At 38.5% G+C, this 19,793-nt stretch overlaps 1 protein-coding gene across 1 annotated transcript in view; it reads right to left on the bottom strand.

The window, feature by feature from the left end:
* Positions 1–19,793, bottom strand: part of ASTN1 (astrotactin 1) — a gene marked incomplete at both ends in the record, with an annotated part of 171,683 nt that overhangs the window by 111,826 nt on the left and 40,064 nt on the right. The window contains 4 exons of the mRNA XM_081325533.1: positions 2,700–2,784; positions 5,746–5,913; positions 10,554–10,703; positions 17,054–17,161. Of these exons, the coding sequence (XP_081181659.1) occupies positions 2,700–2,784; positions 5,746–5,913; positions 10,554–10,703; positions 17,054–17,161 (511 nt within the window). The remainder of the gene's footprint in view (positions 1–2,699; positions 2,785–5,745; positions 5,914–10,553; positions 10,704–17,053; positions 17,162–19,793) is intronic.

The raw sequence follows: 19,793 nt of genomic DNA, 5'->3' as shown, positions 1-19,793 counted from the left end.
AAAGTGAGATCACTGAACTCCAAGGGCTGATTTCACAGTAATTCTATAAACAGAACTAGACTGTAAAAAAAGAAACGAAGCTCTATCATCTTGTGCTGGAATTTAATGGAGTTGAGTTCTGTAATCTTATATCAATAACGAAGTTGAGTTTCTCGAATACATGGAGAGAACGGTAAATTTTCCCTTTGCTCAAGCAATCATACTCTACAGCACTTTGTTTCAACTGATCAGGGCTACATGCAAGAGTGTAATGCGAAGACAAGCAAATGCCCATCCCAATGTATTATTAATTAGGATTATATCCACCCATCCATGCTCAGGCCTACAACATATGACATGAAAATACAATGTTTGTAAATGCAACAACGAGTAACCTTAAACCATCAAATTACAATTAAAAGCCTAGAAATAAAGGTCTACCTTCCTTTTTCCTACATATTGAGGAGGGAGGACAGGGGGCAAACATACCTCTCTATGTATCTAACAGAACTCCCAGCACAGGAACATTGTCAAAATTGCCTCTTTTTTAAATTTAAGTTTTTAGCAAGTTCACAATGAAAGAGGCAACATTAAAATGCTTAAATGATCTCTAGGAAGGACACACGTCCTAGACCTTGCATGCCTTAGGGGCCAAATCCCAGTCTTTTACAATTTCAAGATACTTTTCAAGGTAAGACACCCCCCCCCACTAAAGTTCACTGCCATAGTCAAGATGGGATAAGGAGAGGATAACTGTCACTAACCTACCTTTTTCAACAAGCTGGCCTGGCCTGATGGGATGGGGTTGGGTTTTATAAATTGATCTTAACTTTTTAATCTGTACTAATTTATTACGGGCATTGCTGTTTAATTACTTTTTAATTTTTGTATCTTGTTTTTATTATGTATTGCCCTGTTCACCGCCCTGAGTCCTTCGGGAGAAGGGCGCTATACAAATTAAATTAATAAATAATAATAAATAAATAAGTACAACCAGCTCACAAAAGGTCAACACTAACACATTGGCCCCTTCAACACATAGCCTAACAGGATGACCAGAAGCACTTAGTGTTCCTTAGGACCCAATACCTGAAAATAATTTAGAAAAATACCATAACTGGTTTTATGAAAATCTGCCAAGACATTCAAGGAAATTAGCCACAAGGTGCAATTTTCCTACATAGGCAAAGGTGATTAAGGAAGATGACCAAGCCAGTTCCAATTCCAAACAAAATCCAAATGACAATGAATCCAGGTAGTCAGTTTAACCAAGTGAATTGGGCTCTTCTCAGGTACTTAAATCAAGAAAGGGATAGCTTAGTGTGACTTAATAATCTTCTTAGATCAAGGTAGGGCCTTTTCAAACAGAGTTCTTGTAAATGTTTCCTTGAAGCAAAAAAGAATACATTCCATCCTGAAAGAAGTATTAATCATGTTCCATGATGGATCCCTTTCAGTTACATTCTGGCTGAGAGGAATCCACCTGAACAGAACAAGCAGTGCTCACTGTGATCTGCCCAACAATGGAGATCAAGATGAGGCAAATTTATCCAACATTGCAAAGAACAATCAAAATGGCTCGTGTGAATCTTCTCACAACCTCTGAACTCTCGCCTCCATTAACTGAATGGAAGAGTATTGAAAAACACTGCCAGCCTTTCCTTCCTCACACAGCAGAGAAGTCAATACTTTTCATAACCATGCAGTACAACTTTTGTATGTATGTATGTATTTTTCTTTTTTGTCCCCTTGTGTCAAGATTGACTCTTGGTGGCTCCCTGCACAAGCCCCTGCAGTTTTCTTGGATTTTCATAATTAGTTTGCTATTACCTCCTTCTTAAGGCTAAGAGAGAAGGGCTGGCTTAAGATCACCCACTGGCTTTGTGCCTAAAGCAGGATTAGAACTCCGAAAGTCCTGTTTTTTACCCTGGTGCCTTCACTACCACACCAAACTGGCTCTCTATTTCTTTTATTGTATCTATAACCTATCCTAGTGCCAATGGACATATGGTGATGTACAAGAGCTAACAAAAAGAAAAGAAGAACATAACAACAAATCCAGACCCATATCCAACTCTCAAAATAAACACAGAAAGAAAAAATTAAATGCCCCAATAACACCCCCTCTCAAAAGCCAGGTAGTCAAAATCAGCTGGTACCAAAAGCTATCTGAAATAAAGCTCTCTTACTGAATTACTGGACCAGGTACATTCAATTTTAATAAGGTGTCATCTTATCCATCCCAGTGCCATGCAGTTTAGGGTTTTAAATGTAATAGTCAACATTTGACTTGAAGTCCACAGACCTACTGACCACCAGCAACCTTGATAATTGAAGTCACAGAGAATTTCTTCACCTTAGTTTATCCACCATGGAACTGGTTGAATGGCGGCAAGTGGACCTGCTCTATGTTGGTCACAGCATATACAAAGCATTGAGCTAGTCTTTATGAAATAAAACTTTTATTACTTTCAGAACCCTGAAACTTTATTAGTTGCATCCTTGTTCAACATCAGCAATCCTCTAACTTCAATAGTTCTCTCCCTGCCTACAAGGTAAAGTCCAGGACATTGCGAGTACTTCCTTACAGGCACCACTTGGATTTTACTGCAGCTCTCTAACTTTTCCAAGCTGTCTTGCTTGATCACCAGGCTGCTTGAGGTGCTATCGCCTTCACTCAGGCTGAGCAACAATTTGGCAGAGCTATGAAAATCGCCTACCCTTGGTTTGTGCCCCATTCGTTCCTGATGCAAAGGTGTTTGTGCACTGGATCCTTCATGTAACCTTCATAGCAAAGACATTCACCTAGAAGTGGAAGAACAAAAACAAGAGAATAATACATGAGTTATGTAACAACTCTGAAAAGGGAATGAGTTTTGCTGGGAGCTGTCAATTTAGAATGCAGCAGGAGTGGAAAAAGAAAAATGTCATACTAGGAAGGAATTATTAGGAAACGAATTGGAGATAAAAGCAGAAGATCACAATGCTTTTCTACCAGCCTCCTGCATACCATTCCAGCCGCCTCATCACACATAGTGTATCATATAGCTGGGAACAAAACATAAAATGGCAAGAAAATAGGCAAAGTGTCAGAGGATCAACAAGAAAAGGAGCCTGGACATTTTTAGTATAATATACAATGCCTGTTCTATGAGTAGTCTCTGATCTCTTACCCCACATATATACTTACATACATACACACGTATGTGCATATGTACATAAGTAAGTTTAAGTAAGTAAGTAAGTAAGTAAGCAAGCAAGCAAGCAAGTGGTCCTTGGTGCTCTCTGAGCTTGCTTATTTTCCTGCAGACATTTCATTACCCTAACTAGTAACATCACCAGTGCTAGAAAATAAATAAATAAATCAGCAAATATGACTGACTCTAGTTTCACACAAATATCTGTCACAATCTCATAATCCCTTATTCATTGATGAATCTGAAAATACTTATTTGTTTATTTGAAACCTGCAATTTATTTATTTTTTTAATATGAATATTTTTCATTGGTTCAGTCATTATGGCTCTAGGCAGCTTGCAAGCAGCAACATACAAACACCCAGTATTACAAGTCATAATAATAGAAATCATCCAATGTATCAATTGTGAGAGATTTTCCACTAAATGAGATGCCAGGAAATGAGATGTCAACATCTTTTGCTTACACCTTTTTTACACCGTTATACCCTTTCTTTTATTTTATTCCCTTTCCTTCCTTTATGCACCCAGGTCACTGCTTTATAAATAAAAAAAACACAATAATTATTTGGAACCCTTCTGGGCCTTTCAGGGTCTTCTTCCTGATTAGCTCTCAGGCATTCCTGTTTGAAAACCCAGCTATACCAATCCCAAAGGAATTACATTAGTTTAGAAAGGAATAAGGCTGTAATCACTGAATGTAGTAGGGCACACTTTTAAAGAAATACATGAAAGGTCACACTGCATCACACTGTGAGAGGAGAACATAACAAAAGATTATAAAATGATGAAGGGAAAGTTGACAGAAAGAAATTATTCTCCTTTCATATGGCTAGAATGAAATTGCCAACAGGTGCAAAGCAGGGAAAAGAAAGATGCTTACTGAGTGGAAAGGCCACCGGAGTGAAGCTCTCCCACTGTCCCATTCAAACCAGCCACTCATTCAGAAGTGAATTCCTATTCTGATGGGTGTTTCATCCTCTCCTTGCCCAGGCTTTGTTGCAAATCAACACATTTTTTCCCCCTGCCACACTCACCTTTTTCTCATGTGTATCTTTTGGCAACTAAAATGGAAATCCTGAACAGGGGTCATAGTATTAATTTGTTGTTTATTTGTTTATTTTGTTCATTTGTTTATATCCTGCCTATTTTTATGAATAATTTAAGGCAGCAAACATACACTTCTTCCTCCTCCTATTTTACCCCCCAACAGCAACCCTGTAGTATAAGTTCTCTGGGCTGAGAAAGAGTGACTGGCCTGAGGTCACCCAGCCAGTTTTATGCCTAAAGTGGTACTAGAACTCACTCCTGGTTTCTAGCCTGGTGCCTTAAATCACTAGAAAACTGAATTCTACATTTCTGTGTGTGCATTTTGGATGATTATTTTTACACAGCTGCAAATGGTTAAGAACAGACTGAGATATCTGCAGTATGATTGATCACTTGAATCCCCAACCAGACCGCTTCTCCCAGGTGATGGAATTAATGTTAGAAATTGCTAGCATTAAAATAGGATTCAGTGACAACACTAGCTCCATAGGTGACTTGGAACAAAAAGCAGGGAGAGATCCCATTTTATCCTGCATCTCAAACAATGAAGTATTTTGAGTTTCCCTGCCATACGTTATTATGATGCCAAAAAATTTTCAAGTTGCAATCATAGGTTAATATGTGCTTATATGATAATTCCTCTGAATTCACTTCTTTGCTCCTCTCACTAGATGACATTTCTGAAAGCCTACATTAAGGCTACAACTGAATTAGTTGGGAGTAAGTTCTGTCTTTTTAATTATATTGGGCTTATCTGTGGATAGGGAAGAAGAAGAGGACTCCACAGTTGTATGCTTTAAATACTAGCCACATGGCTATTTAGTCTGGTGACAGCCAAAGAGAACAAAAGGCACAACAGAAGTACTTGTTTTGTCATTTTTTTTCTTTTTGGGAAGACATAACCATTTTTACAGAATGCTGGCAAAAATCTATGAATTTAGAAATAAGCCCTAGGAGGGTTTGAAACCATCCCCCTCAGAGGCCTGCTAGAGTTGGCAGCTGCAATGGCAGATGGTTGTGAATAAATGAAATGCAGAGACGATGGGCAAATGAGTCACATCACATCAAAGGGGAACAAACATGCCTCTCGTGAGCATGTGCAGAAGAGAGAAGTCTGCACCAATCTCCTGAGATATACCATCTCTAGATTTAGGGGGTGGCACTTGGAAATCCGTAATTGTGCATGTTGAAGAAATGGTAGAATCTAGCACTATTCATATTAAAAATTCTTTACATTTTCAGGTTTTCCTCCTACCAGAACGTATATAAAATTTGAGTGCAAGTATTTCTTGAAATAGTTCATAGGAAAGTTCGTCAGCCTAAATCAGAGAGTATGACACAATCAATCATAAAATAGTCTGCTGGGTGGAAGAAAAAATGCATTCAAGATAAGAAACTTTGTATGAATTTTTGTTCTCACCATACAAAAACAAAGGAAACATGAAGGTCATTTTCTCACCACAGTTTTTGATAACTTTGGAAACTGGACAATCCCCCAGATCACATTGCACCCACCTACCAGTTTCAGGATCACACTCATGTTCACAAGGGTCAAGAAGTCTTCGGGAGCACATATCCAAGGCCCACGGCCCACTAGAATTTTGCTGGGAGAAAAGAACCACCTGGGCAGGATTTAACCAGTCACTGGCATCCAGTTGACTCCCCTCTAATAAGATAAATCGGCTTCCTGCAATAGAAAATGGAAAGAAACTGCATCATTCCAAAAGAGGAGCACTGAAGGCATTTTCACATGTGAGATCTAAATTTCCCCTAAGCCTTTCCTCTCATTTATGCCACATACAAAAGAAAATTGATTTGTAATGTGAATGAATATTTTTGCCTGATATAGCTTAAAATCCACTTTATAATTTGTGTGAGAAAATATCCCCAGGGTTACTATTCTAATGTAACTTAACAAGCATTGGCTCTTTTCTGTGAACAAAAACATTAGGCAGGCATATTTTTCCCCCTTCTGGAAATGACCTGGAAATACCTCTTCCAGGACCCACTTCAAACATCCCCAATTATCTATCCTGTTTTGAAGATCCAGCCACTGATCATCAAAGGTGCTTTAGACTTAGCATGTCTATCTCCAGTAGATATCTTTACACATTTGTCTATTATCTCATATCATGATTTTGTATATACAAAAGCATATCTAGGCTAACAAAATAGTTCGAATAACAGAAAATTTGGAAGTAAATTTGATACCATGAAAGCCAGCTGACTCTCCAACAGAGATCCATGAAACCAGATTGCTCCAAGGACAAAAATCTCCTATTAAATTTCCAGCTAAGACAACTCATTTTTTTGCTCAATCAGGATCACTTGCTCCATAAATCTGATCTGTTCTCCACCCTCCACTCCTGTTCTCTTTCACAAGCATCTTCCCCCTCATTGGCCTAGGAATCAGAACATCTGATTAGACTGTTTCACTTCAGATCACAATAAGAAATTGCATACCTTAATAAACAAATTTTTGGGACACAGAAGAGTTTCCCATTAGGAAGCAAAGTTCTGCTTCAACCTAATTGATGTTTGGTTTTCCAAAAAGAACTACCAATCTTTCTGTCTTCAGTATTGGAGAGTAAGTTATGTAACACACATTCATCCAATCTGGTATGATCAACCTCCCCTAAGGCCAATGTTGAATTAACAATGTTTTTCAAAGCTAAAATCTCTTATTGGCTGTTCATTTATCAGGTGGCAAATGACATATATGTTGTCAGAGTCTGTTTTTCTTTCACTTCATCTGCCAACAGAAGGTGAGTGGGGGCCTAAGCCTGGCACAGTCTTGAGTGGGACATAGCTCAGCATTTTTGTAGGGGGAGCATTTGTTTCCAATGTTCTGGGAAACATTTGGAAAGGAAAATGGGGCTCTGATGCTCATAAGGCACATTTTCTTCTCTGTAAGCAAGTTGGCTCAAAGTTAGCCTATGCTTTAAAATAAAATCTGTTAATATTTTTACCTTGTCTATGCTAAAAAGACCACTGATTCTACTTCTATACTGAATTTAAAATTATGAAAAAGTATCTTCCTTTTATATTTTCTATGAATCTAAGACATTCCTAACATTCCTAACCCAGAGTCATCTTGAATGAGATGAGTACACATATAATATGTGTGTGTGTGTGTGTGTGTGTGTGTGTGTGTGTGTGTGTGTGTGTGTGTGTATTAAAGAAAGTCCAAACACCGGGATAAGATAAAAAACCAAAGCAGTTTTAATAAAATTAAGCTTTTGTTGGCCAACTGCCAACGTAGTCAGGATAGAATTGTTGGAGAGGTGAAGCTCGATTTTATTAAAACTGCTTTGGTTTTTTTATCTTATCTATATATATATATATATATATATATATATATATATATATATATATATATATATATATATATATATATATATATATACATACACACATACATACACACAAACACATACATACACATACATATATATACATATATATATATATATATATATATATACATACACACACACACATATACATATATATATATATATATATATATATATATATATATATATATATATACACACACACACACACATACATACACTAAACAAACACTAGGATGGAATAAGAAAAACTAAAACAGTTTTTATGGTTAAAAGATCAAGCTTTCGTCAGGATGGAAACGCTGGGGTGGGGAGATCGCATTTATAGTGTTAGTGTCTCTGTGCTCCACTCACGGAGCGCGTCACCAGTCTGTTCGTTGAGGCCAGCCATATTCCTTTGAGTTGTCTCGCATCCATTTTGGGGGGATGTAGTTGTCTCTGGGTGTCTGTTATCAACAGTGGATTGTTGACAGTTCCGTGTGTTATAGCCATAGCTCTAGTCATTGCCCATGTTCTTATACCAGAGGTTCTAAATAGTTGTTTCTCTTCTTCCCTGTGTTCTACAATGCAGGCTGGTTATGTGTTTGTGCAATCTTGATTTTGATACAATGAGGCACTCTGTGAATGTTTGCACTGTTTGCCTCTATATCGTGCATGTCGTTCCTCTTCCCAATTCCTTAGTGCCTGGTATGCCGGGGGGAGATCTATGTGCTGGTTGATAGAGGAGTGGTTTGAAAACCAAGCTTCCTTAAACAAACGGCCGCCTTTAGTTTTGTCACTGGCAATTGCCTCGGTCCCTGTTAGATTAAAGACTTGGTTATGTGTGCCCATGTGTGCCCACACCTGTGAATGTTGTTCTTGTCTTCTAATAGCGAGCTTGTGTTCATGCACTCTAGTCCTCAGTCATTTTTCTGTCTCCCCAATGTAATTGCAGTTGCAATTTTAGCATGACATCTTGTACACGACCGAGGATTTTTCTTCATTGGGGAGTAGATCTTTAGGGCACATGACACAAGCTTGTAAAGTCCGATCAGGTCTGTGGGCAACACCGACCTTATGAGGGGCTAGTAGAAGAGAAGAACAAGATTCACAGGTGTGAACTTGAGTTAAAACAAATTGTGTTGGCACATTAGTTTGGGAAGTGAGAATTTCTTAACTTTTAATGTCTTTATTATGCAAATTTATAAGGGCACTCACTCATCTTTCTGGTGGGTAAATATAACAAGTAAAAGAATAATAGCAAAACAATATAAACATTAAAGATGTGAAGTAAACACTATTTATTCAAGCAGACCAAACATGGACTCTGCCACATTAACATCCTAGTTCTAGAGTCTAAATGAAATGCCAAGTTCTAGAGCAGGCATGTCACACTCGTAATGTCACATGACATTGTGCAACGTATCGTGACTTTTTCTCCTTTGCCGGCAATGGGGTAGGTGTGGTTTCGACATGACGCATCTGGCCCGTGGGCTGGCAGTTTGACATACCTGTTCTAAGAATCTTCTGAAAAGCCAACAGGATTGTGGCACTTGGAAACTCAGTGGGGATAACTGAATTGTATTGAGAAACTGATTAGGAACTGGCATAATTAATTGGGCAGGGGAGTTATATAGTGATATTGAGGAGTACCCAACTGCTCCTAATGCTGTATTCTGAATCAGATGCAGTCTTCAAAGGCATCCCTAAGTAGAATGCATTGCAGCAGTCCAAATGGAAAATGACCAATGCATGAAAGAGCAAGAACACAGGCTACTGAGTCAGAAACATGGACAGCTGGTGCACAAGATGGCCACAGCTTCCCCAACTTGTTGAGCTGGAGCCATGAATCCAGATGGACTTCCAGATTGCACTCCTACTCAATCTGAGAGAATGTTTATAATTGCATTCTCCAGATCTTGGGTGGGGAGCAAAGCCCACAACCACTTCATATTGCTACAATTAAGTAGGCTCCTATTTCCACTCATCCACATCCTTACAGCCAAAAAGCACTGAGAAGGAACCTTGACAGCATCGCTTGGGAAGCTCATGGTAGAGATGTATAATTGAGTATCACCAATCTACTGATGGGTGTTTAACTCCATCCTAACAGATGATCTAACACAGGGGTCCCCAAACCCCAGTCTGCGGACTGGCACCAGTCTGTGGCATGCCAGAAACCAGTGAAGCTCCATCTGCAGGATGCAGGCAGCACATGAAACCGGTCAGTGGAAAAATCTCTCTCCATGGAATCTTGACTGCAAATGAAGACTATCCAGATGCACATTTTATATAGTTTTCTAGAGGCAACATGAATAGAACAGAGGGGCTACCATCTCTACTCTAGCCAGGCTTTGACTATGAATATTTCTGTACAAATCTTGAGCAGAAATCTTCCTCCTCTCCCATTCTTTTTATTGGAATGGTGTGCCTTTTAAATTGTATGACTGAGAGTAGATGCAACCATGCTACTGATCTTTGTAAGATGTCTTGGGAGTTGTAATTAGAACAGAAGGTATCAGGAGGCAGGGAAATGCAAAAAACAAACAAATACAGGATGGCCATTTGAAATTCTAATCTGTTCTTTATGGATTTATTCATGACTATATTCACGTACATATCTACAACTAATAGGAAAGGATAAATAGCCAACAGGTTTGGAGGATGTTAGCTTTCTTCAATTCAGTGCTTTCCAGATGTGTCAGGATTGCAACATGCAGGATTTTCAGTTTGAGTTAAAAGTAGAAATCCTGGGAATTGGAATCCCAGCAAATCTGAAAGATGCCAGATTAATGAAGGCTAATGAAGATGTTACATGCTGTAGACAAAAGCCAGTGAGAAAGATCAGTCAAAAGTGGTTCTATTTTTTTACCTGACCAGTGTGCAAATACATGTCAAAGTTTCACAGCATGCTCTAGTAACAATCATTTACATGCACTTTACACCTAATACTGATCTGACAATAGAAACGACAAGTGGAAAACTGGCTTACCATCAGCAATAAGATGCTCCGGTACATGAAGTGTTATCTTGACCACAAGTGGGCAACTCACATGAGAAGCACAGACCAGACCAATGACACAGCTGGTGATGCTGATGAGAGTCAGAGTTGTCTTGCTAACAGGACTTCTAGGTGAACCCACTAAAACAGTAAGAAAAGGAAGTCAGTGACGTCCAAATATGCCTCTCTCACAAGCCTCAACACTGAGCTGGCACAATGGCTCTTGGTGGAGCCTTTTATGAACTACAGCTCCGGGCTAGTGCATTGGTTCTTCCTGGGGTCTTTATGAATCTGGGGTTCTGACCATTCAGCAGAAAGAGGTGCAGACACCGAGGTGAAATACAGTCATTTTTTGGGGGGAGGAGGAGGGGGAAGGCACGTGAGTAACAGTCTTGCTCATTTGTATAGATTTAGAAATAGAGCTGGGCAATTTCCTGAAGCAGTGTCAGTTAACAGCCTATACCCTAATTGGTGGCTGTGAACAGCAGTATCCCTCATTACCAGCCCACAAGTGCATAGACATCAGGTTCCCCAGAGTAATTAATGCTACTCCATAGACTGCTTCAGTCCGCCTGCTTTCTCCAAACAGGAATCTATTCTTGTCTCAGTCATGCTTCCCTGAGTGGCAGCCTCTTTACACCTCCCCGGGTGTCAAGGCATTTTGCCATCAACTCTCTCTGACAGGCAGGATGACGTCCCCTCCAGGCAGAAGCCGTGCTCAGATATGCTGCGAGGGTAGCATGTAAAATCTGAAGCCACAGACAAGCTCTTATGCTTAGCCGCTTGTTTTTACGGCCTTAGGCCATATGAAATGTGAATTGTGTGGATTGTTTATGTTTTAGCCAGCCATCTCTAAAGGACTTATCTGTGGTAAAAACAGAAAGTAAAATGAGTTCCAAGAAGAAGAAGAAGAAGAAGAAGAAGAAGAAGAAGAAGAAGAAGAAGAAGAAGAAGAAGAAGAAGAAGAAGAAGAAGAAGAAGAAGAAGAAGAAGAAGAAGAAGAAGAAGAAGAAGAAGAAGAAGAAGAAGAAGAAGAAGAAGAAGAAGAAGAAGAAGAAAATGGATGAGTTTCAAAACAAATGCGTTGAGCAAGGTGTTTCCCCCCCCCTTTTAACCTAAAACAAAATCATGGTCTGCTTCTGTTACCTTTACTGGCTGGAACTAGTTACAGAAATTCTGTGTTTGTATTCTGTACACACAGCAACTATATGCAGCAAATGAAGCTGAGACTTAAACCCTCCCTTAGACTTAACACCCAAACCCAAGAGGCTGTGTTGATGTTTTCTCATGTTCATTCTCTTTCTATCATTGCTCCCCCTTTTTGTACGTCGCCCTTGCCTTGACCAAGTGTCTCTTCTATAATCAGCATCTCAAATATTTTCTTTATAGGGCAAACAGGGCTTACCTTTCCCCCCCCCCCTCCTGCTACCTTTCACGTACATTAGTAGTGTGCAGTAGAGATCCCTTCAAGGATTGTGGGGAGGAAGAGAATGCTGCCGCCTACCAAACTTGAAATACTCACTCAGCTACCTCTCATTTCTTTCGTAACTCTTCTGGAATGTTCCTCAAGACCATACTTTCATTTCTTCTTCATTCAGGAGTTTTATCACTATAATTATTCATCATGTCTTTATTATCGTCACACCTGTTTCTATTACAGCTCATGAGAAGTTACTAGCTATGCCTAATTTTGTTCTACTATAAATCTGTGCTTTAATTCCTCTCTTAGAAATCGGAAGACTGTGAGTTCTAATCCCACTCTAGGCATGAAAGCTAGCTGGGTCACCTTGGTGCAGTCACCGTCTCTCAGCCCAACTCATCCCACAGGGTTGTCATTGTGGAGGGAAAATAGGAGGAGGAAGGAGTGTTAGGTAAGTTCCCTACCTTCAGTTACTTGCAAAAATAATAAAGGTGGATTTTTTTTAAAAAAAAATCTACAAAGGCTTTGTTGACTCAGTTCCAGTCTACTATGCTTTTGATTACTTAGCTTACATTTCTTTTCAATATAAACCCTCCTCCTCTAATGTTCACTTTATTACCTTTCAGTTAAAAATACCATATAATATTTGAAATACCAGGAATATATCTAGCAATATTTTTTCCTGACTTTATTCTTCTTTACTCAGTCCTGTGATAGCATCTTCGTATGCTATCAAACCACCATTAACATCTTCTTATCACCAAACTGTTCCCTCCCACTACTGTTTTTTTTATAAAAATCTATTCATAACACTTATTCTAAAGCACATAATATGAAACATAAAGCATAAATATAAAACATAAATATGAAACATAAAACGTAAATATAAAACATATTCTAAAGCACATAATATGAACATAAAGCACATAATACATAATATGAGGAGACTCTTAATAATAATGGTGAACACCCTATCTCTTCTCTCCCATGTCTTAATAGAGAATAGTAGATGTTTGAACCTGGATCTGTACATGCAAATGTACACACTCCCTGTTTGTATCTGTTTGTGTATGCATGTATAAATACTCATCAAAATTTAATGCATTATTAGTCCAGATGTTGTGTGTTACATTTAATGTAATCATGTAATGATACTATACGATGCCAATTTTCAAGACAGTCAAACTACTGACAAAGCCAACAATGCCAATTTAATAATATCATTAGAAAAATACTGAAATTACATTGGTGTCTTTCAGGTCTTTACCTTACAGCTCTTAAGATAGTCATCTTGTGAAATTGGCAGAAATGATAGACAGATGATAGATGATGATAGACAGACAACAAAATAACAAGAGTTGGAAGGGACCTTGGAGGTCTCCCAGACCAACCCCCTGCTCAGGCAGGAAACCGTATACCATTTCAGACAAATGGTTGTTCAATCTCTTCTTAAAAACTTCTAGTATTGGAGCATTCACAACTTCTGGAGGCAAGTTGTTCCACTGATTAATTGTTCTAACTGTCAAGAAATTTCTCCTTACTTCTAGGTTGCTTTTCTTTTTGATTAGTTTCCATCCATTGTTTCTTGTCCTGCCCTCAGGCACTTTGCAGAATAGCTTGACTCCCTCTCCTTTGTGGCAGCCCCTGAGATATTGGAACACTGCTATCATGTCACCCTTAGTCTTTCTTTCCATTAAACTGAACATACCCAATTCCAGCAACCGTTCCTTATATGTTTTAGCCTCCAGTCCCCTAATCATCTTTGTCGCTCTTCTCTGTACTCTTTCTAGAGTCTCAACATCTTTTTTACATTGTAGTGACCAAAACTGGATGCAGTATTCCAAGTGTGGCCTTACCAAGGTATTGTAAAGTGGTATTAACACTTCATGTGATCTTGAATGTATCCCTCTGTTAATGCAGCCTAGAACTGTGCTGGCTTTTCTGGCAGCTACAGCACACTGCTGGCTCATATTTAAGGATAGATAGATTTAGATAGATTTTTAAACACAGAAACCAGATTTCTGCCTAAACACTTCCCATGCAGAATCTCTTTTCCAAAAATGAGAAAGCAGTTGAAATCCAGATGGGCAGATGGTTGGTTTCCAGATAACTAGAACTGTGCACTTTCTGAGTCAAAATAATCAAATACTGCTTGCCCTGCTCAAAAATGTGCCCTTAACCACATCAGTGGAAAGCTGAAATACTCCAAGAGGTGAAAGCTGAAACAATGACAACACTGCTTTGCTAGGTTCGTAGGTAATTTTCTTCTCTGAAATCATTTGTGAACTCATACATATAATCTATATTAATTTTCTAAGTGCTGCATTGGGATAATGCAAAATTATTTTGTCTTTCAGCAAGGAGCTTTTTGGTTGTCCATAAATAGACTGAATCAACCATTAAAAACCATGACAACAAAGGACTGCACTTGGAACGGATAGGATTAGATCAGAATGCTTATAGCCATATCATTTATTGATACCTCAACAGTTTCAAATCCCCTTGTTAAAATAGGAAAGGCATAATCTGTATGGGTAATGCTGCTGTAATTATATACTCAAAAATAACCACGTTGTTTTTCTACAGTTTTGATCACAGATATAGCCTAGTGGTTAATATATTTTATTGCACAGCTATGTAAACCTTTCCTCTGCTTAGTATGTATTATGCTAAATAGTCTCAGAAAAACACAGTGTGACACCTTCGCTTCTTACCTGCAGTATATGATTACAAATAATTACATCTACCTGAACTAACCTCAACATTAGAGGTGCTATATCAGTACTGAAATTAACAGCGAAGATGTACGTATCAACAAATAACTTCTTTTAAATCCCTACTCTTCCTCAGAAAACACAGAAAGTACAGGTAATCCTTGTTTAGTGTCCACACAGTGGCAACTGGATCATTAAGTGAAGAAGTTACTAAGTGAAACAGCACCTCTATATGCTTCTGATTTTATTTCAGCTTTCCTTTGCTTTGCAATCTGCAAATGTTGTAAATGTGAGCACTGCACCATCATAACTGCAAATTGCTGCTATATGAGGCAGTTGTTAATGAGGATTCCTTGTATGTGATCTAGGAGAGCTGTATCACTCAGAGGTCAAGGTTAGTATGACCCCCTCAAGCACCAGGTAGGTCATAATGTAACGTTATTGAGTGACAACAATGCTTGCCTATCTGTCTCTTATTCTGTGCTGCGTCTACATTTTGGATCTTTATTGAGTTATTTTATTGCAGCCTTAGGCCAGCATAAGAGGTAAAACAAAATGTGAAAGAGAAGGAAAAGAGATGATACCATCTTAAATTCAGCACAAAATAACCAGAGTTGATTGGATTGTTTTGAGTACTCACTGAGAGTCATAAAAGGAATGGCATGGCTCTCCACCACTGTCTCAGAAATTGCTAGAATGTAGTCTGATAGAAGAGAAGGTACATATAACTCATCTGACCTGGCTTATCACTATAATAAAAGTACTATAATTAAATTAAGGTCTAGATTTCTGTATAGTTAGCAAAACAAAAGAATATGTCTGACTGTCTCTACCTTTGCTCAATCACAGAAAAAAATGTTAACTTGGGAAACATGACAGATGATTAAAGACAAAAGCAATCCCCTCAAAATAGTTGGCTGCTTTTGCACTGAAGACCTGACCAGCTAGGAATCATTGATATCTTGGATTTTATTTGTAGCATATTTGCCAAAAGGATCAACACATATTTCTCTAGATAGCTAACACAACATGATGGAATGTCTTAACAGACCTTGGAAACACAGAAAAGGCAAGAAGATAGTTAAGGAAGGAAACAGAGGAATAGCAGAAGAGATTTTTGAATCCAGAGGAGAAAAAACGTAAGAAAGAAATTCAGAGTAAATTTGCCTTAATCAGTTGTGCAGAACAACTCCTTTGATAGGCTTTAAAGATTTTGCTACATTACCCTATTCTTCAAAAATCTAATTGGTTCTTATCTTCTGAACTTGCCACCCTTACAGAGCTTGACACACAGTACTTGAAACAACATAGAGCTCTGTCTTACAACTTTCCCCAAAAGGAGTCCAGGTAACTTTCATTCAAAGCAATCAGTCTGTAGAACCAGCCCAGAATCTTTGGTAAGTTTCCTTGGGTCACAGATCAGGGCATTATCTATGTCACTCTTTGGCCAGCTGCTTTTGAGGCATCCAAACACAGCAGAGCCGTTGCCGTTTCTGCCCAATTATTACAGGAGAGAGCTAAGAAAATGATCTGCTTGAGAGACACCAGAAACGTAGCACACTTTTTAGGTTCTATTGGGTTTTTTTACACGGGGTCAGTCTACAAGTCACTAAGATATAAGAACCTTCATGCGTAGTGCCTGACCAGAAGAAATCCTGGTTCAAAGGAAAATGTGTATACTTTTTAAAATATTTAATCCCTTCTTCCCACTCCATTCTTTTAATGGGTTAGTTTCTCCATGACAACCAACTCCTTGACAGTGCAGTTAAGTGCCTTAGGGATGCATAACATGCAAACAGGGCTGGTTTTTCAGAGATCTCATCCAAGCAGCTCATGCAGAGAGAAATCTATCAAAGAAATGTGTTTATTGGTCTGGAAAATAGATGGGTTGTGTCAGTTCTGCTGGGAGTCCTTTTTAAAAGAAGGGCTTCGAATTATTTAGGCTTACGAAATTATTCAGGTTTTTTTTCTATTTTTGTTTTTAAACTTATATCCATTTCACCCTCGAGCGGTGGTTTTTCCCTGTTTGAGGAAACCTTTACTGTATCAGCTCATGCACTGAAGAAAGGGATGGCAGAATTGCCCACTTCTTCTTTATAGCATTGGGAGTGAAAAATGCAAAGATTAAAAAAAATCCTGTTAACTAATAGTAGCAGCAGTGGGTAATGTGTTGCTTGTCCCATAATGAGAAAATGCAGGAGGAAAGGAGTTACGGCTACTATTTAAGCATGCACAAAAGACATGTGATTGAAACATGCTGAGAGACATACTTAGTCTTGAAGGACCTCTAGCACCACAATCTCTTTAGCCATTTCACATTACTGTACTTGCTACTCCCAGCTCATAGTGCTGCTTACCTCTACTGCGCCGCCTGCTCCGTGATGGATCTGTGTAAAAAGCCAGCTGGGGGTCATTGTCTGCTTCTGTCCCAGAATCCCCTTCAGGGTTCAGAAATGCAGAGCCAGCTAGGTTGAAAAACAAAGACAAAACAATTGCCTGTATTAGCTATTCTTGTATCACCTCACATTCTCACCTCTTTATAGTACAGGTATATCTCATTTACTTAATTCCCTTCTGCCCAGAGAATACAGTATATATGGTCTAAAAGAAAATGGGAAAAGAAATCTTAAACACAATCAGCACAGTAAAGCCAGCAATAAGGACAAAAATTAAAAGAAACATTTTTTTTGATAAAAAGGAAAGCAGATTCTAGCAAAATCAATCTGGTGTTGTCTCTCTATAAATGCTTGAGAAGACAGGTGTGTCTTCAAGTATTTTTTTCAAAGAAGGCAACAGATAGTCATTTCACAACACTGGGGTTTTGCTGCTGAAATGGCTGACCACTGAAATGGATCACCATACTATGAGCCAAGTCCACAAATAGAGCCACAAATAGTTTCTACAGCAGATTGATTCTTGGGCAATATTTTAAAATACAATGCACATAGAATCAATTATGGAATTCTCTTCTCTCTCTACTCTGGCTCCACACATCTTTGGAATACAGTTAAGAAAAGATTTGAAAGCTTATTCATTTAATAAAGAACAGCGACTGGTAGAAGTGACTGTGAATAGCAGTTGGTACTATAGACAGATGATAAGACAATTTGTTATAAATCTTCCTAGTCAAGTTAGATGATTGGGATGTAGAAGTATTATTTTTTTCGTTTTTGATTATTAGCTTTAGTTTTACTTCTTAATTTTAGTTGTGACTGGACTATGCTCTAGCAGGAGCACTTTATTAATAATTTGCTGCTTGTTTAGATGCAGCAGGACTGGTGTTATGATATCCCATTTAGCCAGCTAATTTAAAATTGGACAGCTACATTTTGTTGTTAGACCATCTTTACGGGTAACTTCTACATGCTGTGATCCAGATAAGAGTTTATTATGATGCAGCTGATTGAGGTTGACGCATCTCAATCAAGTTAAAGTCACAGCTAGCACTTGGTGAATCCAATTGCCCCTCTAATGACAGACAGCCATCAAGGAGACACCCCAAGTCACACTCCCATTCTGTTGCCACCCAAGAAGCTTGGCTAGGCAATTCTTGGAAGATGCATTGATGGTGGCAAAGTCAATTTTCTTCACTCTAACCATTTCCATGCAGAAGATACAGTTGTATGCCCTGAGCTGTCCATTTGTTAACTGATTTATTGATTATTTATTTACTGCATTTATTACAACTATTTCGATTCTATTCAGTTTGGGATAGTAACTGTTACTGAACTTAAACCATCAACCAATTTGCTTCAGTGCCAGTTCTTCAGTTAAATTAAGAGGCATTTGGGCAACTCATAAGCAGAAGTGCTCAGGAGTAATAGAGGACCTTTTCAGCTCACTATTGTACAGTGAGATTAGAACTGTGGCCAAATTGCCATCTAATGCCCTAAGAAAATGCCCCAGAATGTCCAGGAAACTCTTAGCTTCTTTATGTCTCAAGATCCAGTTTGTCCAGCTCAAATCTCATGTGAAATGACCCATTCATGACAAAAAACACTTAACTCAGCAACCACTAGCAATCAGTCGTATTCCAAAAGCCAGCATAAAAACATGACTGCAATATGTATACTTAGTCAATAATAGACATGGCATGAATGTCTAACATTCCAAGGATACTTGTGATGAATTTTCAAAGAAACTCAAAATGTCACTTTTACCAGTTGAGCAGCAAAGAGGCTCAACAACAAGGCAAGCATCTTGTCAATAAAATTCCTATTCTGTCTTTGGGACCTACAGCAGGTAAATCCCTTAGACAACTTCCAGATGAGACTGAATGGGACAGAACTGCTATGCAGAAATCTCTCAGGAAAAATGCTGGACAACAAAGAAGAGCTGAGAGGCACAGACTTCCATTGCAATTTGACTGGGTTTTATATAGGAATATGCATGCTTCTGGTTGCCCTTTTGTTTATTAATTTGCATGTTGCCCAGATTAACTGATTCTTCCTCCCCTTTCCCTCTTCTTTTTTTGAAGCAAGGCAACAAAACAAGGATTGTCCTAAACTGGTTCTTTATCATTATTTCAGCTTAAAATCACCCCTCTTCAGTTTTTTTTTAACCCCTATATTTCACCTGCATAAGATACAAGTGAAAAAGCACCTTAAAAAGAGTCACATGGGACTGGAAAATGACTGGAGATTTTGCAACTTTTTCTGCTCATCTTTTCCCATTCATTAGGCTCACATACCAGTGATTTTAAAAAGTAAGCAATAGTTATGAGTATCTAATTATTTAACTAGAATTCATCTATTATCTAATCAAAGTCTATGTTCACATATAATGTTAAACTACAAGTAGACAGACTACAGACCACTTTAATTTCTCAAGGTTTTCATGAAGCCCTGGAACCTCCTTAGTCATTACCACATCTTGATAATGCATAGGAGTTTTTGCAAATTGTGGTAGAACGGACAGCTTTTCCAATCTATTGCTCCATCCGCTCACTTCCTTGCTGCTCCCAGTTAACCTTCCTTTCCCTCCTATCCTCATCTCTATAGCCATCTGAAGAATGTATTTTAGGAGGAGGAAGGAGGAAAAGCAGCACAGTGACCATTTTATGTAAACAGTTGCCACACTTCTCAAATACTCAAATTG

Source organism: Vipera berus (assembly GCF_964194415.1).
Source record: "Vipera berus genome assembly, chromosome: 3".
NCBI lineage: Eukaryota > Metazoa > Chordata > Lepidosauria > Squamata > Viperidae > Vipera > Vipera berus.
This window is presented reverse-complemented; position numbering and strand designations above follow the sequence as displayed.